Source organism: Triticum urartu, chromosome 4A (genome assembly GCF_056163025.1).
Source record: "Triticum urartu cultivar PI428250 chromosome 4A, HENAU_Tu73, whole genome shotgun sequence".
Lineage (NCBI taxonomy): Eukaryota > Viridiplantae > Streptophyta > Magnoliopsida > Poales > Poaceae > Triticum > Triticum urartu.
This window is the reverse complement of record NC_141876.1, coordinates 365,156,866-365,182,883: the sequence shown is the minus strand read 5'-3', so window position 1 is coordinate 365,182,883 and position 26,018 is coordinate 365,156,866. Positions and strand designations below refer to the sequence as shown.

The 26,018-nt window shown below is 46.1% G+C and overlaps 3 protein-coding genes across 3 annotated transcripts; 1 reads left to right on the top strand and 2 right to left on the bottom strand.

The window, feature by feature from the left end:
• Positions 1-16,037: 16,037 nt before the first annotated feature.
• LOC147975875 (uncharacterized) lies at positions 16,038-16,883 on the bottom strand. The gene is made up of 3 exons (XM_087520619.1): positions 16,869-16,883; positions 16,448-16,789; positions 16,038-16,358 (listed from the first exon to the last, which is right to left on the bottom strand). The coding sequence occupies exons 1-3, from the start codon at positions 16,881-16,883 to the stop codon at positions 16,038-16,040; spliced, it is 678 nt and encodes a 225-aa protein (XP_087376745.1).
• Positions 16,884-17,175: 292 nt separating this feature from the next.
• On the bottom strand, positions 17,176-18,630 carry LOC147975874 (serine/threonine-protein phosphatase 7 long form homolog). The gene is made up of 6 exons (XM_087520618.1): positions 18,613-18,630; positions 18,409-18,522; positions 17,902-18,081; positions 17,601-17,815; positions 17,448-17,484; positions 17,176-17,184 (listed from the first exon to the last, which is right to left on the bottom strand). Exons 1-6 carry the CDS (start codon positions 18,628-18,630, stop codon positions 17,176-17,178), a joined length of 573 nt encoding a protein of 190 aa, XP_087376744.1.
• Positions 18,631-19,646: 1,016 nt separating this feature from the next.
• LOC125551584 (fanconi anemia group I-like protein) lies at positions 19,647-26,011 on the top strand. The gene is made up of 13 exons (XM_048714838.2): positions 19,647-20,507; positions 20,704-20,785; positions 20,880-21,071; positions 21,197-21,261; positions 21,339-21,498; positions 21,577-21,822; positions 21,918-22,034; positions 22,163-22,354; positions 22,432-22,513; positions 22,606-23,546; positions 24,303-24,813; positions 24,892-25,082; positions 25,180-26,011. The coding sequence occupies exons 1-13, from the start codon at positions 19,750-19,752 to the stop codon at positions 25,777-25,779; spliced, it is 4,137 nt and encodes a 1,378-aa protein (XP_048570795.1). The 5' UTR covers positions 19,647-19,749; the 3' UTR covers positions 25,780-26,011.
• Positions 26,012-26,018: the final 7 nt, after the last annotated feature.

Here is a 26,018-nt window from a genome sequence, read left to right as displayed (position 1 = left end):
TTGCCCCAAGGGGCTGGTGGAGCCACCGCTGACCCCGGAGAAGGGCTTGCTGGGTCTGAGCCGTTGGAGTGGTACATGAAGAAGGCTGAAAGCCTCCATAGAGAGCACGTTGAGACCGGCACCACCGTCGATGAGGGTCTTGGTGATAGCTACGCTGCAGATGGTGGGCGTGCACATCATTGGGAGCATGCCCGAGCCGACAGTGGTGGCGGGGTGATCCCCCATGTCAAAGGTAAGGTCGGCCTTGGGCACGCCCAACCCGGGGGAGCTCCTTGCCGCGCAGAGGCGGCGCTAATCTGGCGAATGAACGGCTTGGTGTGACGGTCCGAGGGTAGTACTTGCGAGCCGCCGAGGAGGGCCGCGACGGCGAGGGGCGCCGGTGCCGCGAAGCGCGCGACGAAGAGACCGCGCAGCTCCTCCCAGGAGGTCACCGAAGATCCTGGCAAGCTGAGCAGCCAGGCGCGTGCCATGCCGCCCAGGGCCAAGGGGAACCAATTGGCCATGACCTGGTCGTCGCCTCCAGCTTTGAGGACGGCCTTCTCATACGCCTCCAGGAAGGCCGCCAGATCTGCCGCGCCATTGTAGCGGGGTGGCATCTCTGGCTTGAACTTGCGCAGCCACTGCACCTGCCGTAGGGTGTGGGTAAAGGCACGGACGCCCGCGGCGCACCCGCAGGCACCCGCCGACCTAACCAGAGGGGTGGCGTCTGCCATGGAGCTGGACGAAGCAAGCGGAGAGGCGGAGCTTCGGCGCACCCCCTACCTGGCGCGCCAAATGTCGGATTTCGGGTTCCGGCAAAACCCTTGAGGTTCGAACACTGGGGTGCGCACGAAGATCTCTCCTCCCTCTAGCTCATGCCCTCACCACAATTTCAAGGCTTGGCGCGTCGAACTCGTAGAACAAAGGGACACCGGATTTATACTGGTTCGGGCCACCGACGTGGTGTAATACCCTACTCCAGTGTGGTGTGGTGGATTGCCTCTTGGGCTGAGGGTGAAAAGTTACAAGGGAAGAACAGCCTCCTGAGGAGAGGTGCTCTTGTGCTTGGCGAGTTTGTGTGCTTGCCTTGGTGGAATGGATCCGGTCCAAGATGATATGCCTCCCTACGATGGTGGCTAGTCCTATATATAGAGGCCCGGGTCCTCTTCCCAAATATTAGGCGGGAAGGGATCCCACAACGGCCAATTTGAAGGGGGACAGCTAGTACAAGCTATCCTGACAAAAGACGGTCTTCGCCTGCCAAAGGATCTGGTGATGACACTGTCCTGGGCTCCACGGTGACCTCCGTCCTGTCGTCCTGCTGGTCTTGGTCTCGTTGCACCGATATGGAAACCTTTGCTTGACGCCTCGGGACTCCACGCTTGCGCTTGCCTCTTTAGCACCAAAGAGGAAACGAGGACACTGCATGCGCTGGCGCTCGCCTGGTCCTGGTCGTCATGGCTTGCATCACAGGAACCTCGCGAGGAGCCCCTTGCCTTGATCTCTCCGACCCTCGTGAGTCAGCCTGGTGAGGCCGCCCCCGAGGAGGTCTTGCGTCGTCCACCTCGCGAGGGTCCTGAGTGTTTTGCCGATGAAGATGGGCCGTACGGGGCCGCTGACAGAGCCACGCCGTGGGCCGCAGGCAGGCAAGTCTGGGGACCCCCGTTCCCAGGACGCCGACAATATGCACCGTTGCTACAGTTCATCGTGTTGAGACACCACATGATGATCGGGTGTGATAGAATCTACGTTCACATACAACGAGTGCAAGATAGTTTTGCACATGCTGAATACTTGCGTTAAACTTGACGAGCCTAGCATGTATAGACATGGCTTCGGAACACTGGAGATTGAAAGGTCGAATGTGAATCATATAGTAGATATGATCAACATAGTGATGTTCACCATTGATGACTACCCCATCTCACATGATGATCGGACATGGGTTAGTTGATTTGGATCGCATATCACTTAGATGACTTGAGGGATGTCTATTTAAGTGGGGGTTCTTAAGTAATTTGATTAACTAAACTTAATTTATTATGAACTTAGTCCTAATAGGATTTGCATATCTATGTTGTAGATCAATGGCCCGTTCTACCGTTCCCCTGAATTTTAATGCGTTCCTAGAGAAAACTAAGTTGAAATATGATGGTATAAACTACACGGACTGGGTCTGTAACTTGAGGATTATCCTCATTGCTGCATAGAAGAATCATGTCCTTGATGCATCGCTAGGTGAAAGGCCTGATGCAGGAGCAGATGCTGATGTTTTGAACGTTTGGCAAGCTCGATGTTATGACTACTCAATAGTTCAGTGTGCCATGCTTTACGGCTTAGAACCAGGACTTCAAAGGCGTTTTGAACGTCATGGATCATATGAGATGTTCCAGGAGTTGAAGTTAATATTTCAAACAAATGCCCGGGTTGAGAGATATGAAGTCTCCAACAAGTTCTATAGTTGCAAGATGGAGGAGAATAGTTCTGTTGGTGAACACATACTCAAAATGTCTGGGTATCACAATCACTTAACTCGGCCGGGAGTTAATCTTCCAGTTGATAGTGTTATTGATAGAGTTCTTCAATCTCTGCCACCAAGCTACAAAGGCTTCATGATGATCTATAATATGCAAGGGATGGACAAGACAATTCCCGAGCTCTTCGCAATGCTCAAGGCTACGGAGGTAGAAATCAAGAAGGAGCATCAAGTGTTGATGGTTAAAAAGACCGCTAGTTTCAAGAAAAGGGCAAGGGAAAGAAGGGGAACTTCAAGAAGAATGGCAAGCAAGTTGCCACTCCCGAGAAGAAGCCCAAAGCTAGACCCAAGCCTGAAACTGAGTGCTTATACTGCAAAGGGACTGGTCATTGGAAGCGGAACTGCCCCAAGTATTTGGCGGATAAGAAGGATGGCAAAGTGAACAAAGGGTATATTTGATATACATGTTATTGATGTGTACCTTACTAATGCTCGTAGTAGTGCCTAGGTATTTGATATTGGTTCGGTTGCTCATATATGTAACTCGAAACAGGAGCTATGGATTAAATGAAGATTGGCTAAGGATGAGGTGACGATGTGCGTCGGGAATGGTTCCAAGGTCGATGTGATCGCCGTCGGCATGCTACCTCTACTTCTAATACTTCTACCTTCAGGATTAGTTTTAGACCTAAATAATTGTTATTTGGTGCCAGCGTTGAGCATGAACATTATATCTGGACTTGTTTAGTGTGAGATAGTTATTCATTTAAATCAGAGAATAATGGTTGCTCTATTTATATGAGTAATATCGTTTATGGTCATGCACCCTTGAAGAGTGGTCTATTTTTGTTGAATCTCGATTTTAGTGATACACATATTCATAATATTGATGCCAAAAGATGCAAAGTTGATAATGATAGTGCAACATATTTGTGGCACTGTCGTTTAGGTCATATTGGTGTAAAGCGCATGAAGAAACTCCATGCAGATGGGCTTTCGGAATCACTTGATTATGAATCATTTGATACTTGCGAACCATGCCTCGTGGGCAAGATGACTAAAACTCCGTTCTCCAGAACAATGGAGTGAGCCAATGACTTATTGGAAATAATACATATCGATGTATTGGGTCTAATGAGTGTTGAGGCACGCGGCGGGTATCGTTATTTTCTAACCTTCACAGATGATTTGAGCAGATATGGGTATATCTACTTAATGAAACACAAGTCTGAAACATTTGAAAAGTTCAAAGAATTTCAGAGTGAAGTGGAGAATCATCGTAATAAGAAAATAAAGTTTCTACGATTTGATCGCGAAGGTTTGAGTTACGAGTTTGGCCTTCATTTAAAACAATGTGGAATAGTTTCACAACTCACGCCACCTGGAACACTACAGCATAATGGTGTGTCCGAACGTCATAATCGTACTTTATTAGATATGCTGCGATCTATGATGTCTCTTACCGATTTACCACTATCGTTTTGGGGTTATGCATTAGAGACAGGTGCATTCACATTGAATAGGGCACCGTATAAATCCTTTGAGACGACACCATATGAACTGTGGTTTGGCCAGAAACCTAAGCTATCGTTTCTTAAAGTTTGGGGTTGCGACACTTATGTCAAAAGGCTTCAGCCTGATAAGCTCGAACCCAAATCAGAGAAGTGCGTCTTCATAGGATACCCTAAGGAAACAATTGGGTACACCTTCTACCACAAATCTGAAGGCAAGATCTTTGTTGCCAAGAATGGAACCTTTCTAGAGAAGGAGTTTCTCTCGAAAGAAGTGAGTGGGAGGAAAGTAGAACTTGATGAGGTAATCGTACCTTCTCTCGAATTGGCAAGTAGCACATCACAGAAATATGTTCCCGTGATGCCTACACCAACTAGAGAGTAAGCAAATGATAATGATCATGAAACTTCAGGCGAAGTTGCTACTAAACCTCGTAGGCCGACCAGAGCATGATCCGCACCAGAGTGGTATGGTAATCATGTTCTGGAAGTCATGTTATTAGACCAAGGCGAACCTATAAACTATGAAGAAGCTATGATGAGCCCAGATTCTGACAATTGGCTTGAGGCCATGAAATCTGAGATAGGATTCATGTATGAGAAGAAAGTATGGACTTTGGTGGACTTTCCCAATGATCGGCAAGCCATAGAGAATAAATGGATCTTCAAGAAGAAGACTGCCGTTGATGGTAATGTTACTGTCTACAAAGCTCGACTTGTCGCAAAAGGTTTTTGACAAGTTCAAGGGGTTGACTATGACGAGACTTTCTCACCCGTAGCGATGCTTAAGTCCGTCCGAATCATGTTAGCAATTGCTGCATTTTATGATTATGAAATATGGCTAATGGACGTCAAAACTGCATTCCTTATTGGATTTCTTAAAGAAGAGTTGTATATGATGCAACTAGAAGGTTTTGTCGATCCTAAAGGTGCTAACAAAGTGTGTAAGCTCCAGCGATCCATCTATGGACTGGTGCAAGCATCTCAGAGTTGGAATATACACTTTGATGAGGTGATCAAAGCATATGGTTTTATACAGACTTTTGGTGAAGTCTGTATTTACAAGAAAGTGAGTGCTATCTCTATAGCATTTCTAATATTATATGTAGATGACATATTGTTGATTGGAGATGATATAGAATTTCTAGATAGCATAAAAGGATATTTGAATAATAGTTTTTCAATGAAAGACCTCGGTGAAGCTACTTATATATTGGGCATCAAGATCTATAGAGATAGATCAAGACACTTAATAGGACTTTCACAAAGCACATACCGTGACAAAGTTTTGAAGAAGTTCAAAATGGATCAGTCAAAGAAAGGGTTCTTGCCTGTGTTACAAGGTGTGAAGTTGAGTTAAACTCAAAGCCCGACAACTGTAGAAGATAAAGAGAAAATGAAAATCATTCCCTATGCCTCAGCCGTAGGTTCTATCATGTATGCAATGTTGTGTACCAAACCTGATGTGTGCCTTGCCATAAGTCTGGCAGGGAGGTACCAATGTAATCCAGGAGTGGATCACTGGACATCGGTCAAGAACATCCTAAAGTACCTGAAAAGGACTAAGGATATGTTTCTCATTTATGGAGGTGACAAAGAGCTCGTCGTAAATGGTTATGTCGATGCTAGCTTTGACACTGATCCCGATGACTCTAAGTCACAATCCGGATACGTATTTATATTGAATGGTCGAGCTGTCAGTTGGTGCAGTTCCAAGCAGAGCGTGGTGGCGGGATCTACGTGTGAAGCGGAGTACATAGCTGCTTCAGAAGCAGCAAATGAAGGAGTTCATATCCGATCTGGGTGTAATACCTAGTGCATCGGGTCCAATGAAAATCTTTTGTGACAATACTGGAGCAATTGCCTTGGCAAAGGAATCCAAATTTCACAAGATAACCAAACACATCAAGAGAGGCTTCAAATCCATTCGTAAAGAAGTCAAGGAGGGAGACATAGAAATTTGCAAGATACATACGGATCTGAATATAGCAAAACCGTTGATTAAGCCTCTTTTGCGAGCGAAACATGATCAGCACCAAGACTCCATGGGTGTTAGATTTATTACAATGTAATCTAGATTACTAACTCTAGTGAAAGTGGGAGACTGAAGGAAATATGCCCTAGATGCAATAATAAAATTGTTATTTTGTATTTCCTTATTCATGATAAAGGTTTATTATTAATGCTAGAATTGTATTGACCAGAAACCTTGATACATGTGTGAATACATAAACAAACACCATGTCCCTAGTGAGCCTCTACTAGACTAGCTCATTGATCAAAGATGGTTAAGATTTCCTAAGCATGGACATGAGTTTTCATTTTATAATGGGATCACATCATTAGGAGAATGATGTGATGGACAAGACCCATCGGTTAGCTTAGCATTATGATCGTTCAGTTTTATAGCTATTGCTTTCTTCATGTCAAATACATATTCCTTCGACTATGAGATTATGCGACTCCCGGATACCGGAGGAATGCCTTGTGTGCTATCAAACATCACAAGTAACTGGGTGATCATAAAGATGCTCTACTGGTATCTCCAAAGGTGTTTGTTGAGTTGGCATAGATCGAGATTAGGATTGGTCACTCCGAGTATCAGAGAGGTATCTCTGGGCCCTCTCAGTAATACACATCATAAGCTTGCAAGCAAACGACTAAGGAGTTGGTCATAAGGTGATGTATTACGGAACGAGTAAAGAGACTTGCCGGTAACGAGATTGAACTAGGTATGAAGATACCGACGATCGAATCTCGGGCAAGTAACATACCGATGGACAAAGGGAATTACGTATGTTGTCATAATGGTTCGACCGATATGATCTTCGTAGAATATGTAGGAGCCAAGCATCCAGGTTCCGCTATTGGTTATTGGCCGGAGAGGTGTCTAAGTCATGTCTACATAGTTCTCAAACCCGTAGGGTCCGCATGCTTAACGTTCGATGACGATATAGTATTATATGAGTTATGTGATTTGGTGAACGAATGTTGTTCAGAGTCCTGGATGAGATCACGGACATGAAAAGGAGTCTTGAAATGTTCTAGAGGTAAAGATTTATATATAGGACGATGGTATTTGGACACCAGAAGTGTTTCGGGGGGTATCGGGTACTTATCGGGTCACCGGAAGGGGTTCCGGGCACCCCCGGCAAAATATATGGGCCTTATGGGCCAAGAGGGGAAACACACCAGCCACAAGGGGCTGGTGCGCCCCCCATATGGGCCAGACTAGGAGGAGAAGGAAAGAGGGGAAGGGAAAGGAAAGAGTGGAATAGGATTCCCCCTTCCTTCCCTCTCCCCCCCTCTTTCCTTCCCCCTCCGACAAATATGGCAGGGGGGCGCGGCTTGGGAGGAGCCCAAGTAGGATTCGGTCCCACACACTAGACAATTGCCTAGCCATGTGCGGCGCCCCCCTCCATCATTTACACCCTCGGTCATATTTTCGTACTGCTTAGGCAAAACCCTGCGAGGATCACTTCACCATCACCGTCACCATGCCGTCATGCTAACGGAACTCGTCTACTACCTTGATGTCTTGCTGGATCATGAAGGCGAGGGACGTCACCGAGATGAACGTGTGCAGAATGCGGAGGTGCGTTCAGTACTTGATTGGTCTAAGCACGAAGAAGTTCGAATACATCAACCGTGTTGAGAAACGCTTCTGCGTACGGTCTACGAGGGTACGTAGGCACACTTTCCCCTCATTGCTATGCATCTCCATGGATAGATCATTGCGTGTGCATAGAATTTTTTTTGTTTCCATGCAACAATTCCCATCAGTGGCATCTGAGCCAGGTCTATGCGTAGATGATATGCACGAGTAGAATACAAAGAGTTGTGGGTGGTGATAGTCATACTGCTTACCACCAACGTCTTATTTTGATTCGGCGGTATTGTGGGATGAAGCGGCCCGGACCAACCTTACATATCCATGCACATGAGACCGGTTCCACCGACAGACATGCAACTAGTTTTGCATAAAGGTGGCTGGCGGGTGTCTGTTTCTCCTACTTTAGCAACATGGGACAATAACAGACCGCATTATGGGTTGTAAACGGGCTAGAGTTCGAATCATCCGTTCATGGGCCGACCATAACGGGCCATCGTTAATCGGCCCTATTTGATGATGCTATGAAAACGGCCCAACGGATTAACGGGCCACAAACGGGCCGACTTTAACCACAGGCTGAATTTGGCCCACAACCGGAATATGCGAGTAACGGACCATGAGTAATCGAATGTTGCAAATCAACCCAAGAATAAATGGGCCCTGAGAATGCTGAAAGATAACACGGTATGGAAACGGTCCAATGGAATAATGGGCCTTTAATGGGTATAAAGTGATACACTATTCATTACGGGCCAGTTTCACCACGGGCCGTTAATGGGCTAAGAGTTACAAAGGGCTTCATATGGACCGAAAGACGTCATGGGCCATACATGGGCCAGAAGTTACAACGGGCCGGAATCATATTGGACGGCCCAGATGACGCTACTTGGCCTAATTCGGATAGGCCATAATGGGTCGTGAGTTAGCGGGCTGTAAATGGGCTATATGCGAATAGGCCGTTAACACACTTTTCGTGGGCCGGTCCGCTACCTTTTGACTAAGACAAATGGGCCGGCCTTTTCACCAGAATGGGCCTCTGTTGGGCCGTGCCACGTGTCGACGTATCATAGGTGCCTCATGTCCAATGAGTGGATGACATCTGTCCCAACACTGAGCCAACACGTGGATCCTCCGGCCAATGAGAATTTTACAGGTGGAAAATCCCCATTGGTTGGGGCTATTAACGGGTTATAAGATTCAAACCGGAACCCAATAGCTTAACGGCGACCCATTACGGTGGATGCCACGTGTCGGTTACCCTTGACGAAAACACTTCTATGACGTGTCATTTATCGTCATGGAAGTGGACACTTCCGTAATGATAATTTTGGTATTGTCATGGAACACTTCTACAACAACACATGTATGACTATCTTAATTCTGTCATAAAATCGTCATGGATGTACATGCATGACAGAAAACGTGACCTACCGTGACAAACACGTATCATCACGGAAGTGTATTTTTTTGTAGTGAAAGGAAGGGAGGAGGGAGGGAGTGGGTAGCCATTGTACTATGTCGTTTACGTGCTCCAACTTGGATGCCTTTTCTGTCCCTCGTTCCCCGCTTGAGTAGTCATGACAGACTTGCTAGCTCTGGTCTTGGTGTGTGATGCGCCTCAAACATGTACTAATTTATGAAGTATTCATACTTTATTTAAGTTTCTGGCATAATATTTATTTGATTAGTGCGAGAGGCCAATTCTTGTTTTCTATTGTTTTGTGTTTTTAGGTCAAAAACACGGAGCCGGGATGACATGATTTTTGTTAATTATTTATTGAATAAAAGAGTCCCATAGCTAGAAGACGGGAGCCACGAGGGCCCCACACGTCCAGCCACTGCGACCATCCCCTGGCCACGTGAGGGGATCGCGTTGGAGGCCCCTATGTCGGTTGATTACCTTCTTTGCCGCAAGAAAGATACTATAATAAAAAAACTCCAAATTTTAGTCTGGTCAGAGTTATGGATCTCCATCTATAAAAGAAATGATGCTCGGGCAGAAAATAGTACTGAAAACAAGACAAATAAGAGATATTTGGTCTAGGGGAGATTCCATCTTTTCTCAAAGGGCCAAGGAAGAAGAAGAAGAAGGAGGGCCCCTTCCCCTTCTCCTCCGGTAGTGCCAGAGCGCTGCCAGGGACATCTCTGTCATACCATCACCAACAACTATCTCTTCGTTCTCATGGTGATGTGTGAATAGTTCATCCTCGGGCTAAGGGTATGTACTAGTAGCCATGTGTTTGATCTCTCTCTCCCATGTTCCTGAAATATTACGATCTTGATTGTATCATGAACTTGGTTGATATAGTTGGATCATATGATGCTCCCCCCTCAATTTTTTGTGATGAATTGTGTCTTGCTCCTTGAATTTTATGATGCTTTCCCCTCTATAACTCATAGCCAGGAGTGAAACTGTTCAGACCGTGTGTGGTAAGGTCACCACTAGTGAGAAGTGGTGACACCACCTTATGCAGGTTACAACCAAACAACGTGTGATATGTGCGCCTAAGGCAATGCAGCCAACCAAAAGGTGGGTCAAATTTAGTTCCCTCAGAGCCTGGGAGTAAACCTCCAAGTGGGGATTTCCCCGCTCACATGGTATCCCCGTCAAAACCATGGAGAATATCATGTTGCTGTTTGGGTCGAATCTTGGAGGAAGGAGAAGGAGGATTGGAGGCATATGACAGAGGGTTTTCGCTAGACGGAGGCGACGGAGAATCAGGCGCACGCGTCGTGGGTTTCCTCCCCGACCCCTCTTGACGTGGAAAACTGCCCCATGGAAACGACGCAGATCGGGATCCATAATCCTGGTGAGCGAGCGACCAAATGCTCCCGTAGTTTTCCATGGTCCGACTTGCCCTGTGGGTTGTACGTCCCGGTTTTGGACGGGGATCCCTGAGGCAAATTTGACAATTTTGACCTCTGGACGAAATCAATTCACAGAATGAACTGCCCGTGAAACTATTTCACTCCCCTGACCCTTTTGTGTAGCGCCCGCCACGCAGGCGCCACACCCTACGGTGTAACACCCAGCTCGGGGGCGTTGCACGCCAGTCCACCGTGGCAGCCCCTGGGCCCGCACCCAGCAGTGCAGCGCCTCCGAGCTAGGCGCCACACATGTAATGTGCAGCGCCTAGTCGTCGGGCGCTGCACTGTGACTTAGATAGGGGCTGGGGCCCCCTCCCCCACTCCCCCACCCCACACACCCCAACCCGAGCTTTGCCCCCTCTCCCACTCTCTCCCCCTCTCAAATCCTCTCCCAAATCTTGCAAATTTGAAGAATTTGTCCGTGGATTTCGAAATCAAACCCTCCCTCAAGGTAATCTTCTCCGATCCCCTTGTTTTGATCCAAGTAATGTTATCTAATTGCTCATTTGTTGCTAGTTTGGGGAAACCCTAGTTTTGTTCGGATCTAGAGATTTGCATGGAGATGTGAGATCTTTGTTTGCCATTTTCCTATGATTAGGCTTTGTTAGTATGTTAGGGTTATTCTTATGGGTGTTCTTATGTTGGTGCTAGGGTTATGGTTAGGGTTAGGGTTATTGTTAGGGTTATGGTTAGGGTTGTTGTTTGATATATATTTTAGGGTTTGTATTCCGTGTTAATCCTTAAATTAGTACTCATGGAAGCAATGTTATGTTGTGTTGTTTGAATGCTTATAGGGATGGGAAGAACATGTGTGTTTGTTCATCATGGGGACAAAGACGCCTTCTTGAAAGGCAATATTGAACCGGACCCAGATGAGCTTGACATGGTGTTTGATAGTAGTCCTAGCTATGCAGAGCTCTTGCAACAAGTGAGGAAAGATTTGAATTGGATGGGCCCTAGTGATATCGTTGAGTTGGAGGGAAGGCATAATGTAGGTTTTGGAATGTACATCCGTTGGAAGACAATGTGTGTCAACTCGGAGCAACGTTGGGTTGCATACAAGGAAACGGTGGCCGAATCACTTGACAAGGCTCTTGAGTTATTTGCAACGAAGAAGGTTGATTCAAGTTTGCATTTGGACTTGAACCGGAAACCCTCCCCTTTGGTTGCTAGTAGCCCCCCACCCTTGAAGCGAGATGAAATTGTTGAACCTCTTTTGACCCAAGAAGTGAGGCCAACATTGAGCCCGTTTACAAACAACCAAGATGAAGCTTTGCAAGAGGACAATAATGAGTATGCGAACGATGACAATGAAGTTGATCTCCATGACAACAATGTGGGTGATCTCAACAAATATCATTTGCAAGAGACAAAGGACCATTCCATCCCTTTTTCCCATGCATATGCATCGGATTCAGATGACGAAGGTCCCGATGAACAAGTTGATGAGGAGGGGTTCACGGTGAAGGAGGCCGGAGCTTTCGAGAAGGTATTCGGTCGGGATCACAAGACACCATTGTTCACGGATGTTAGTCTCGCGGATGAAGCCGTTGTGGATGGTGGCAAATCTATATCTCTTGGGGTTAGGCCAAGCTCTCACCGTGATTTGGGAGACGACAAGAACCGGATTGCTAAAGGGTCTAAGTTCGAAACCTTCTTGGAATTGAAGATGTGGATCGACAACTACTCGGTTACGCATTATCGTCCACACAAGGTGGTGCACTCGGACGTCAATGTGCGCTACACGGTTGCATGTGCATGTGAAGATGAAATATGTCTGTGGATTGTGCATGCAAAACCATGGAAAGGAGGTCCCACTTGGCACGTAGTGAGTTGTGTGCCAACTCACATGTGCCGAGGCAAAAGGGTGGATGGCAAGATTGTGTCCCAAGACCACAGACAACTCACGTCTAAGTTCATCGCTTACAGGCTCTCGAACTCAATATCCACACTTCCAACAATGAGCGTCCAACATGTCATTGACCTTGTGAAAGCCATCTTTCATTACAAGGTGAAGTGCGGCAAGGCATGGAAGGCGAAGCAAGCCGCATTTAAGATGTTGTATGGTACTTGGGAGGAAGCATACAACCGAATCCCTAGGTTGTTGTTAGCCATGGCCGCCACAAACCCGGGCATGGTTCATGTGGTCGAGCCTCATGGGCACCAAACAACGGTTCATGAAGGAAGGAAAGTCCGAGTATTTGGTCGTGCATTTTGGCTGTTCAAGCAATGCGTGAGGGCTTTCGAACACTGTAGGCCGGTCATCGCCATTGATGGCACGTTCTTGACCGGACAATACAAGGACACCTTGTTGGTTGCGATAGCAAGTGATGCCAGTAATCGGGTGTTGCCATTGGCATTTGCTTTGGTTGAGGTGGAGAACAATGACAACTGGGAGTGGTTTTTGCGTCTTTTGAGGACGAAGGTGTTACCCGCTCAAAGGGAAATTTGTGTCATATCGGATCGGCATCCAAGAATTCTTAATGCGGTGGAGATTGACATTCCCAGGCATGCTCCGTTGCACCATCGATGGTGCATGAGGCACTTTTGTTCGAACTTCTATAGGGCATATGGCCTTAAGGAGTTGGCCGATGATCTTCAAGATTGTTGTCTCGCTTTCTCCGAGAAGCGGTTTGCCACTTTGTTGAACAAATTGCTCGCACACAAAAAACTTGATCCCTGGGGTCAAGACTTTATCAATAGGCACATTCAACACCGGAACAAGTGGGCACGTGATTTTGATGAAGATGGCCGGAGATACGGTCAAATGACAAGCAATATGGCCGAATGCTTAAATAGGGTGCTCAAAGGTGCACGTGGATTACCCGTGACGGCAATAGTTCAATACACATTTGACAAGATGAATGCATACTTTCTAAAGTACTCGATGGAAACTGATGCACAGATAGCAGGTGAGAACCCGCGCAAGTACAAGTACAAGTTCCCACCCAAGGTTGATGAATGGTTAGAATTTCAATCACGGAAGGCGGACTCAGAAGAAGCTATATTATATGACAATGAAGAGTGGAAGTACGAAGTGAAAGAGCCAGGAGGAACCACAAACAATGGCCGGCAACATGGAGGTCGGGCTTTCAAGGTGTCGTTAACACAATGTGATTGCTCTTGCGGGAGGCCATTGTTGCTTCATCTCCCATGCTCACACTTGTATACCGCTGGTCGCGTTAGAAATGTGGACATCAATCACCCATGCACCGTGAGGGAGTTGGAGTTCTCAATCATGACGGTCAAGAAAACATGGGCTCCCTGCTTTCACCCATACTTTGACCAATCACAATGGCCGGAGTACCATGGAGTTCAACTATGGCCGGATCCGGAGTTGAAGGTTGTTAAACGGGATAGACGTAAGACAAAGCGTCTTAGAGGCGACATGGATGGATGGGGCCATGGTGGCCGCCGCGAAGCGGGAAACAACCAATTCCAAGAGCCTCGTGAGAGCTCCCGTTGTGGGGAATGCAAAGGTCATGGCCACAACAAAAGAAAATGTACGAAACCAAGGAAAAGGTCTAAGAAAAATGATGCAAGCACTAGCCAACAAGGAGCTACACAAGGGAGCCAACCAAGTGGTATCCAACAAGTGCCAAGCCAACCAAGAGGTAGCCAACAAGTGCGAAGGCAACAACGTGGTAGCCAACAAGTGCCAAGGCAACCAAGTGGGAGCCAACAAGTGCCAAGGCAACTAAGTGGGAGCCAACCTAGTGGTAGCCAACAAGTGCCAAGGCAACCAAATGGGAGCCAACCTAGTGGTAGCCAACAAGTGCCAAGCCAACCAAGTGGTAGCCAACAAGTGCCAAGCCAACCAAGTGTTAGCCAAAGAGGATCTGGGTGACAAAGAGGTCGGCAACTAGGACTTACAAGAGGCCGTGGTGGTGGTAGTCTAGGCCGTGGTGGTGGTAGAGCTCGTGGTGGTGGTGTTGCCTGTGGTGATGGTCTTGGCCGTGGTGATGGTCTTGGCCTTGGTGATGGACTTGGCCATGGTGATGGACAAGGGCAAGGTCGTTGCAGAGGAAAGTTTGGATACCTCGATGGACCATTTTCGTATGTTGCTCACTAACTATAATGTTTCATATGTTATTATTTTTCATATGTTCTTGTTTTACATGTGCTTCCATTTGTTCTTATTGTCTTTACTAACCATTATGTTTCACTCATTGTAGGTATGGCGGCTTCACAACCCAACAAATCAACAATGAAGGAGGATGGTGAAGATGAGATGGCGGGATGGTGGGAGAAGGCTGCGAAGAAGCTTAGAGAGGAGGATGTAGCCAAGCTAAAGAAGAAGAAGGAAGAGGAGCTTGAGGAGAAGAGGAAGGCAAAATAGAGAGCGTCAAATGCGATGCGCGCTAGGGAGCAAGCGTTGGTGAGGAAATGTGAGGAGGCACAGAAGAAGCATCAAAAGGATTTTGAAGAAGGAACCATGAAGCTTTGGGCAATTGCAGCTGAAAAAAAGAGAGGGGGAATCAGATATTCATGGAGAGGGTGGTTAAGGAGGCCCACCTCATAAGGAAAAGGGAGGATGAAGAGGAAGAAGAGAGGAGGAGGAGGAGGAAGAAGAAGAAGAAGAAGAAGGGAAAGGGGCCTTGCTCTACGCAATAGAGCTATGTCATCTTCAACTTGCTTGTGGACGATGATCGTGTTATCCTCTAAACTATGCTCTTCGATTTGGTTGTGAACTACTATGTGTCATGAACTACTATCTCTCCTCCTCGATTTGGTTGTGAACTACTATGTGTCGTGAAGTACTATGTATTATGAACTAGTATGTGTCGTGAAGTACTCTGTGCATATGTTTTCTTCACAGTTCTTCGCTTGCTATGTATCAATCCTACTTCACATCATCGGAATATGTGTGCATATGCCAAAAAATTCGCTAAGTACAAGTGCAACGCCTAGCTCCAGGGCGTTGCACTGCTCAGTGTGACGCCTAGTTCTGAGGCGTTGCACTCCTGGGATGAGCTAAACAGAGAGCAAACAAAACGTTTGCAAGTTACAGCTGCTGCAGCGCCTAGCCTGGAGGCGCCACACTGAGTAGTGCAACGCCCTTGTAAACACTTTGTTTGCTCTCTGTTTAGCTCATCCAAGGCGTGCAACGCCTCAGAGCTAGGCGTCACACTGTACAGTGCATCGCCTAGCTCTGAGGCATTACACTCCTGGGATGAGCTAAACAAAGAGCAAACAAAACGTTTGCAAGTTACAGCTGCTGCTGCGCCTAGCCTGGAGGCGCCACACTGAGCAGTGCAATGCCCTGGAGCTAGGCATTGCACTGCTTAGTGTGGCACCTCCAGGCTAGGTGTTGCACGGTTGTAACTTGCAAACTGGGTCATTTTCAGGCACAGTTCAACATTTCCTAGAATAAGCAGTCAGGATCTTTAAGTTCAACATTTCAGTCACAGTTGAACATTATTAAGACAACAAGTTCAACATTGCTAAGATAACCAATGACTTCAAGTTCAACATAGAGCTACCACCACTCCAAGTTCAACATAACTAAGACATACAAGAGGATCAAGTCCAACATAGAGCTACCACCACTCCAAGTTCACCGACATAACAAGTTCCACATTACTACAAGCTACCACCACTTCAAGTTCAACATTACAAATAGAGGACGATGACTAGTTCCTTGAGCACTTTTTGGTTGCTCCCCCCTCTTGCTAGCTAACTTCTTCACCTTCCTAGGAAGAGGAACCCGCTCCCGCTCTGGCTCTGGTTCCTCCACGTCATCCACATCGTCATCCAAATAGTCATCCAAAGCCGCCATCCGCGAGGTGCCGACCATCCTTTTGCCTCTTTGGGTGAAGTCTTCAGGTGTGTACTTGTTGATTCTCGTCCTAGGCTTTAACCTGTATGCAGACCTAACCTGGTACGTCCCCAAGGTCATATCATCAGCAACCTATGCATCAACAAAAGATATGGAAAGACAATGTGTGAGGATATAGTTAGCAATGCATCAACAATTGGATATCTATGCTCATGCCATACCTCTTGGGTGACCACACCCACATCCTCATCCTCCAAATGATCACCATGGCCCTTCCCCGAAGCGGGATCTGATGGTGTCGCCGACCTAGACCGTTCTGGTGATACATACTCGGGGTCACGACAACCGAAAAGGATTGATAGACGCCTTAACTTTTGGCCCTGGCACTGCAACATGTACAAGTGAATGAGACATCGAACGTAGCAACACATGTTAAGTGCTAGTTTGAAGGAGATGTGAACCTTGATGAATGCTCGAAGTGCACCTTCCCCATCGCTTTCGCCAGCCGGGGTTGTTTCAAGAATAGTCTCGGTCTCATCAGCTGCTTTCTTGATCTGGGCACGCTATGAACAGAAACGGTATTAACATGTTAGGCAAGCGAAGATGTGAATAGTGTGAATGAAAAGCAAAGAGGGCAAATACCATAAAGTTCATCATTGGAGCTGAAGGGATCATTGAGTTGCCTTTCCTGACTAATGCGTTGTACTGGTGCTGCGCTACCTCATCAAAAACGGTGGGTTCTTCCAAAATCTCCTCAGCATACGCCGGCTTGCATACCTCCACATGGGTACTTGCAAGAAACCATGTGAGATAGTTGTTGAACGCGATCGGGCAGTGCTCACGAAGCGGGGCTCGTTTTCCAGCCCTAGCTTGCTCCACACTAAGCGCGAACTGTACGACATAGTTCCCGTGATGCTTGTCCCAATTCTTGATCTTCCGCTGCCTTTTCCTATCCAACCTGCAAGTTAGAAACAGAATATTAGCACCATCGAAACCGCCGAGAAGCTGCTAAGTGCTCAAGGTTAATTATATTTTACGCGTGTAGCAACTTGTCCGTGTCCTCCCACTCCGATGGGTGTGCCTAGAACAAACCAAACTTATGGCGCACTCGATGTGGGAGGTGAAGCTCAACCGCCCAATTGCATATGAGTGGGCACCGCATACGCCAGAGATCCCTATCCCTAGTGCACATCGGATTCAGTCTGAACTCTATAGGGTTACCAAAACTGTCTCCTGTTCCATACGGCTCCCATACCACCTGCAAAATGGGATAGAATGCAAAATTGATATCGACTTACAATAGAAGCATCATAATCACTTATGCAATGTCGATTCACCTGCTTAGGCGTGATCGCGTCAAGCTCACTCTAGTACAACTTGTACATGACCGAGGGATCATCCGTCGTCTCATTTAACACATCCCACTTGTAAGCCCAACTGGGGAGCCATAGTGGGTCGCTTTTGTTGTCCCAATCCTCGTACTTCACGGTCTTCGGGCGTCCAACCGGCAAACGCTCCCAGCTCCATATGGAAAGTGCGAGCAAACAACCACCAATACCTCCAAATGACCTACAACAGGCTTCGTCCAACTGCACATAAAAGAGAGCATGGTTAAATTAAGAGCAAGATCGCATTTATAATGTAGCAATGAAGTGAAAAAGAAACAACTTCATACCTGTCTATACAAGTAAGCCAGTGTTGCCGAACCCCAACTCCAATTGCTATCAAAGACGGTCAACACCTTCAGCCACATCCATGGAGCATTCTTGCCTGTGCCATCAGCATACATAGTCCTGGATATCACGTACCACATATAGACACGAGCATATGTCTTGACCGTGTCCTCATTAGCTTCCTAAGGGCAAGTACCAAAGTGCTCAGTAATCCATGTGAAAGGAGCACCGACTGCGACTCTTTCCTTCTTCTTGTCTTCTGTTGCTGGTTCCCGAGGCTCCGGAGGAACCATACCGATAAGGGCATTCATTTGCGCGCGCCACCCATCAGAATCAATGCTCATACATAGAGGATTCCCATTGATAGGAAGACCGGTGATCATAGCAATATCCTGAAGCGTTACGGTCATCTCCCTGGTCCGAAGATGGAAACTGTGTGTCTCCGGCCTCCAATGATCAATAAGCGCGGTGAGTGCTGGAGCATTGTTGGGTGGCGTCGACCGTCTGACCATCTGAATGAAAGGGAGAAGTCCTGTCTCCCTTACATACGGTGTGTATCGCTCATCATAGCGCATCCACCCAAGGGTGACCCCGTGAGAACGAAGCTTCAGAGGTGCAAGCTCCTACAAACAAACAAATCATAACATTACATATGGAGCATTTGTGTTTGAAATAAACACGAAATTCATAAAACCGGCCACTTTCATTATTACCCGCTGCTCCACCGCCATAGCATACGACCGGTGTTGTTTGTTCCAGTGATTATCGAGAAGCCAAACCATCCTAACAATTTTAAAAGAAAATTTTCTTGTCAACACGATTATCTTTTGAATACAAATAAACTAAAGTATGCCTAGTACATACAAAATTCAAAGCATATGTATCCAAAGCATTCTTGTCAACACAAATATAATTTCAACACAAATAAACTAAACTAGGCCTACTACATGCAAGATTTAATACAAATCTCTTTTCCATATAAAATAACATGTCAACCTATGTATCCAAACCATTTTTTTTAATAAAATATACTAAACTAGGGTTGCTAAATTAGGTATCTAATACATGCAAGATTCTAATACATGCAACATTCTAATCTAACAAGGGTTCCCCAAATCTAATACATGCAAGATTCAAATAAGGGTTCCCCAAATCTTCAAAATATCATACATTCTATGGATAGAAAGAAAGGGATCGGAGGAGAGTACCTTCTAGAATGGATTGGTGAAGGAATCCACGGACCAAATCGTTAGATCTGAAGAATTTGGAAGAGGGGATTGAGAGGGGGGAGGAGAGGGCCGCCGCCGCGGCTATGCTGTTTCTGTAACTGTAACTAGTGGTGCAATGGGGTGGGGGGAGGGGGAGGAGAGGGCCGCCGCGGTGAATAAGTCACAATGCAGTGCCCGAGCGCTAGGCGTTGCATATGTGCGGCGCCTAGCTCGGAGGCGCTGCACTGCTGGGTGCGGGCCCAGGGGCTGCCACGGTGGACTGGCGTGCAACGCCGTTGAATTGGACGTTGCACCGTAGGGTGTGGCGCCTGCATGACGGACGCTACACAAAAAGATGAGAAGAGTGAAATAGTTTCACGGGCAGTTCATTATGTGAATTACGGGTAGTTTATTATGTGAATTGATTTCGTCAACAGATCAAAACTGTGAAATTTGCCGATCAGGATAACGTCGAACCAAACAAGCCCTAAAGGTGCAGGATCATTTCTCACAGCGTGCAGAAACACACACACAAAAGAAAAAAGAAAAACCTTCTCGTGTCACGGAAGGCGAGCGAAAACCCCACCCGCTTCCCGCCCGAACCCCCAAACTCCCCGCCGGCAGCCACGCCTTTGGACGGTGATGTCGGCGGCCGCCGTCGATGGCCCTCCCTCGTCGCAGCAACCCCCACGGTCCAGCGTGGAACCTGTCCTCCAACTCGCCTCCCGCGACCCCTCAGCCGCGGTTCCCCTCCTACCCGCTCTCCCGCCAGACGCCCTCGCCGACCTCCTCTGCTCCCTCTCCGCCGCCTCCCCCCCGAACCACCTCTCCCTCCTCCCAGCCCTGCTCTCCCTCTCCCCAAACCCCTCGGCCGCCTCCGCTGCCTTCTCCTCCCTCCTCAACGCGCCCAGCTGGCCGTCTCCGACCCTCCTCGCCGTCGCCTCCCTCCTGCGCGACCTCCCCGTGTCATTCCGATCCCGCGTTCCCGACTGCCTATCTAAGGTTCTCTCCCTCCTCCCCGGCGCCGATGTCCAGGACCTCCCCGCACTCGCCTATCAGCTCCTCCTCCTCGCCTCCAAACCGGTCCACCCCCGGCTCGTCCTCGCCGGCCTCCTCCGCTTCTTCGGCGGCCGCCACGGCGCCCGTGTGCGCGCCCTGCCGTCCATCGCACGGCAGGTCGAGGGCACCGTGCTGATGCACGTCGCCTTTGCGGTTAAGCAGGACCCTGCACTGGCAAGGGAGGTGGTAGCCGCCGTCAAGGCCAATGCCACGGGTGTGCTCAACGCATTCGCCGTGGCGGTACTGCTGTCCGTGGCACGCGTGCGGAGGTTCAACGACGGTGCTGTGGCCGTGCTCCGGGACGCTGCCACTACATCACGCCGGGATTATCGGATGTCGAGGTGAGGGCATTGTTGTCTAATTGGGATGTATTTAGCGTACACATTTGTTGTGAGATGTACTCCCTCCGTTCCAAAATAGATGACCCAACTTTAGTACAAAGTTAGTACAAAGTTGAGTCATCTATTTTGGAACGGAGGGAGTATTTAGCATCGATATTTGTTCTGATTGGCTGGTTTCGTGACCAATGTCTTATAGGCGCTGCAAGTGGTTGCCAGATGGCCTCAAAGAGGAAAGTGTAGAGGCTGCTCATTGTGTTGAGAAGGCACTACTGAAAGCAGTGAGGAATTTGTATTTTGAATCTGTGATGATCAGAATACTCTACCTTGGATTCTTAGTTCTCTTTGGGATTGTAAATTGGGCCTAATATGCAGGTCGCTGAGAGCATTGGTGGGAGGGAGCATGTCGTTCCAAGCATTGTTCAGGTAGGTTTTCTCCTGTTAGAAGCCTCAAACGGTGATCCAGGGGAGGAAGATGGTCCAGACGAAGGGGTTATGAGCACTGAAGAAATAGGTGTTAATATGCTCAAGTCGTTGTTTGAGACCCACGAAATGGCACGCACTGAGGTATGATCAAGGCGGTCTGATCTTTTTGTTGGGGAGTCAATTATGATTAGCTGCTTGATTCGTTTAATATGACATAGCATGTTTCCATTGGCTTACTTTTTTCCCATTGGTTTACTTGAGGTCAGATAATTGAACAATGCAAGTTCCGGATCCTCTCAGCAAAGCCCCAGCAAAGTGCACCAGTCCTTCGGTAACAGAAGCTCGAAAACCCGTTAAAAGCTTGCGGAGTATACTTTCTATTTTAGTAAATTCTGTCTTTTTCTACAGTTTGCTTGGATGCTTAGTTCGGAGTCATCCGTTTCCAATGCTAGAATACGTTGCACACCTGAAGGAGTTGCTGGACTATTTTGCCTTCATGAATGACAAGATATCGACGGGTCTGATCAATTGCATCTTGCCACTCACTAAGTTCAGCCGTGATCTCAAGGTCTGTGACCTTCACAGTATTCCATGCTTTTGTCGTTGTAAACCGGGGTATGATGATTGTGGTGGAATCAATTTTCAGGATTACATAATATTGGTAGTAAGGAAGGCCATGTTCAAGCGGGAGGATGCTGTCCGTATTGCCGCTACAAATGCTATAGTTGAGCTGATTGTAACAGAGAGCGAGTACAGGAAAAATGAGGCTAATCCTTTTCAAGACTCATCAAGTCAACCGAGCTCTAGCCAGCAACCTGAAATACATAGAGAGGTTGGTGTGGAACTCTTTCAAGAATTAAGTGGATTGCTTCGCAGATGTCTTTCCCAGCAGGTATCTTACAGATATACTGTGCCACTTATTTGTTCTATCCTTCATCTATAGCAATGCAGATATTAGTTCCTGACATAGCTACTCTGCTATTACAGGCTAGAGTCAAAATGGTTTTGTACGAGGGTCTCATTCGAATTGTTACCTCCGATCCAGATGTTGCAGACTATGTCCTTGATTTCCTGTGGCCTCACTTCCTAAACTATTACATAGAGGTAAAACTACCAAAGAGATTCTTGTATCTACTTCTGTCCACTTGATACTGTAGATTCACTCAAGTACATTTTTTTCGCAAGCCAAATAAAGTTTTTCTTATGGGATGCTGTTGCCTAAATTGCTTCAGAATGCTGAATGCCCCCTTAAAATGGATTCATGTTTTAAAGTTGAGAATGCCAAAGTATGTATGGTGGAACCTTTGGATTGCCTACTGTCATGTGTCTCGTGCATTCTTCGAGCTCAACAAAATAGTAAATGTCACCGACCACGTGATGCATATTGGAAGTGTTTTGGTTTTGCTCCTTCCCAGGATAATGAGGTTTGGTCTTTGCTCATTTTGAAATCCTTAACTAATTGGTTTAAGCATAATGTATTCCAAATCTATGCTACTGTCAGGTTGGAAGATCCTCATCAAGGGACTTGTTCATGAAAGGATTATCAAATATCCAGAAGTATTTGAGGAAATGCCTCACAGAAGGTTTGTGATAAAGGCATCCCGTTGGTGCTTAACCCTATTATTTTAAATGACACATATTTTCATGCTTACAGTTTGCTGTTGATTTATAACAGATCAACGAGGACAGACCCAAGAAGCTGGTTCTGCTTCTTCATCTTTGGAGATAGTCCAGTGTCATAACGTTTTTATGCCTGGAATCGTTGAGGTTTTTGTTGATTTTGCTTCTTCAAAACTAGCTGAAGCTGCTGATGAACCGAAGGAGAAGTTAGAAAAAGAAATACTGGAGCTCGTTGATGCTCACAGTGGCTTTGAGAGGAAAACAAGCAAGAGCAGGGAGAAAGTTGCACGAAGAAGAGGGGATTCAAGAAGTGCTACAGATAGGCAGACTAATGAACCTAATGAAAATTCAAACGCTTCTTTGCTGAAATTACATGAAAAGAGGGGGAAATTTATGAATTCAAGTTTGTATGAGCTTGTAGTGATGTGTGCCAAACAGTGCCATGCTGATAAATATGATAAAGGCAGCCAGCGTCCTAGCCAATCTAAATTGAATCAGAGCTCCAATCTATTATCCTTTGTACTGAAAGCCTGTCTTGAGATGTTCAGATCACTTACAGCTAAGGCAAGTGATCTGGCCATTGGAAATCTAAGAAGAACGCGGTATGAAGATGTAAAAAACTTAGCGCAGCCAATTGTGAAGCTCATATGGTGGCTTATGTTAGATTCAGAGCAAGAGAATGGTGGATTCAAGAAGAACACAACCCAAGGGAAGAAAACAGTTGAAAACAAAAAGGATCAGTTATATCTGGCATTGACATGCTTTAAAGAACTTTTTAAACTAAGTGTATCAGAAGACCGTTCTAGTGACATTACTGATCTTCTGATATCTTCGGCTCCTTCAAATATAGAGGATATGATGGAAGCTGACCAGCTTCTTGACAATGACACTACTGTGACTGAGAATCCAGCAAAAAGAGGCGCTCATGTGTTTCTGAACATATTGAAGATGTTATATGCTAGAGCCCTTTCCCAATCCCTTTCACGTGAATCCGAGGTAAGCCTAATGGTAATCTGAGTAGGACAGCAACATATGATGGATTGTGTTTCTACTGTATTACATTATTATAACTCTGATGCCCAGTTGCACCTATTTAGCATAATAAGCATAATGCACAGTAGATGCTTCTGCTTCTGCACCGTTCATTTCGTTGGAAATATTTGCACATGCTCCTTGTTGGCCTGCTTATGTTATTTTGGGTGGAAGTTGTGCCACAGTTCAGTTCTACTCCCTCCATTCCAAAATAATTGAAGTTATACATTTGTCGTAAGTCAAACTTGCTTAAGTTTGACTAACTCTATCGAAAAATGTGCTAAGATTTACAACACCAACACATAGTATAAAAATATATTTCATAAAGATTCTCATGAGACTAATTTGATGTTCTAGATTTAATATATTTTATGTAGACTTGGTCAAACTTAAACAAGTTTGCCTTAGGACAAACCTAGAACTTAAATTATTTTGGAATGGAGGTAGTAGATGATATAGATTAGTTGACATTTCATATTCTAGATAACTTATCCGTCCAAACTTGCTGTTCTCAGTCTTTGAGTGATTTTGTTTTCTTTGTTTTAGGTATGTGCGGGTATGTCATGCCAGATACCATGTTATGTGTTAATAAATAACTATCCACAAAATAATCCTCATTGAAGATACAAGTGAATAATTTGATCTTAATGGTTTGCTTTGGTAGATAATCTAAAGTTCTCTCACAAATGGAAAAACTAAAGTTCATGTTCATTTCTGCAGGCTGTATCTGAACTGATTTTTGGCATATCAAGGAAACTGCATCCTGATCAGAGGCATCTTGTGGGACATTGGGCTGCAGGCTTATGTCGAAAGAATACTGTCCAAAGCCCAACCACCGCACAAGAGATGGTAAAACTCGCTGTCCATCTTATGACAACTCCAGATGACATGATTCTTGTGCATGAGATGACAACAGAGTTGAAGAAATTAATAGCCTCCGGAGACGAGGACTCTGTAGATTCTTCCGAGGCATTTCTCATTGTCAATTGTAAAACAAAAAATTCACTTGTTGCTGTCTTCCTTCACATGGTTGAGTCATCTCTTATGGAACTGGAATGGGGTCTTGGTAAGCTTAAGGCAATGCTGACATTAGGTTACGGCTCTTCTAATGTCGACGAGGATCAGCCAGCAGATGAAAGGACGCAAAGAATGTTTCTGGAGGAAGCACTCTACTCCAGATCAACATCAGTAGTTCATGTTCTTTCGTCTTTCACACATATGAGCCTTAAGGGTAGGTTGAAAAAGTATCATAAAACGCCTATATTGTTACATTCCTCTATTCAGTCTGATTTTACCTTTGCACACTCAGATTCTCAGGCAGAGCAGTTTCTGAAACTGACTGCAAAGTTCTACAAGCTCTTGGCTCACATCTCAAAGTCTCAGATTGCACCTAAGGGCTACAAGCAGTTCATACCAGGTCTCAAATTTCAGAAAATGGCGGAAGTAACTTGCAGGATGCTTACTGCTCCACTTTACAATTTTGTCTTTACACTTCAAGAGGTCTCTGGCACTATAAATACACTGTTCACGCTTATGGCTCCTATCACCTCATTTTAATAGTTTCTTGTTTTCTCGTTTGCTTTATTGTGTGTTACAGAGTGAGCAACCGCACAAAAAAGGAACCCTCGCGAAGATTAAAAGGGAGAGCAAATGCATTCCTGATCTTATTTTCCAGGTTGAGGATTATGAGAAGTACCTAATTCAGTTAAGCAAGCTCACAAAGGTGAACCTTCTGAGGCATGCCAAGCGTAGCGTAGCAAGAGATTTTCGGATACAACCAAAGGAGAAAGCTGCAGAAGAAGAACGTGAAGGGGATTCTCCTCCAGCGAGTGCCGCATCACCTGAGAGTGACCCTGAGGAGGATGCAAAAGAAGGTCCAGATGTTCGTGCTGATGAAAACCTGCAGGCCAGTGCACAACATGATGACACCGTCCAAGATTCTGAATCCGATGGAGAAGAGGAGGAAGTATTAGTACACATGAAGAGAGCCAATGCAAACCAAATTGTCCAAGATTCTGAATCCGATGGAGAAGAGGAGGAAGTATTAGCATGCAGCAAGAGAGCTAAGACAAACCAGATGGTCCAAGATTCTGAGTCTGATGGAGAAGAGGAGGAAATGTTAGCACGGAGGAAGAGAGCCAAGACAAACCAAATCATCCAAGATTCTGAATCTGATGAAGATGCTGAAGGCGAGTGAATTTTTTGTAGGCAGCAATCAGAAAGCATAAGTCATAGTTGTAGGAAATATAGATCAATATTCATAGATAGTTTTGAACAGTTTCTGTTGGTTAACCTGTTGATTTTAGACAATATATAAGATGTAATCGCAATCATTGTGCTCTTGCTCTTGGTTACATTTTTCTCGTGAATTTTAACACGAACCACATTTCTTCTGGAGCGAGACATATACTACTGTACTATGCTGGCAATCTTTGA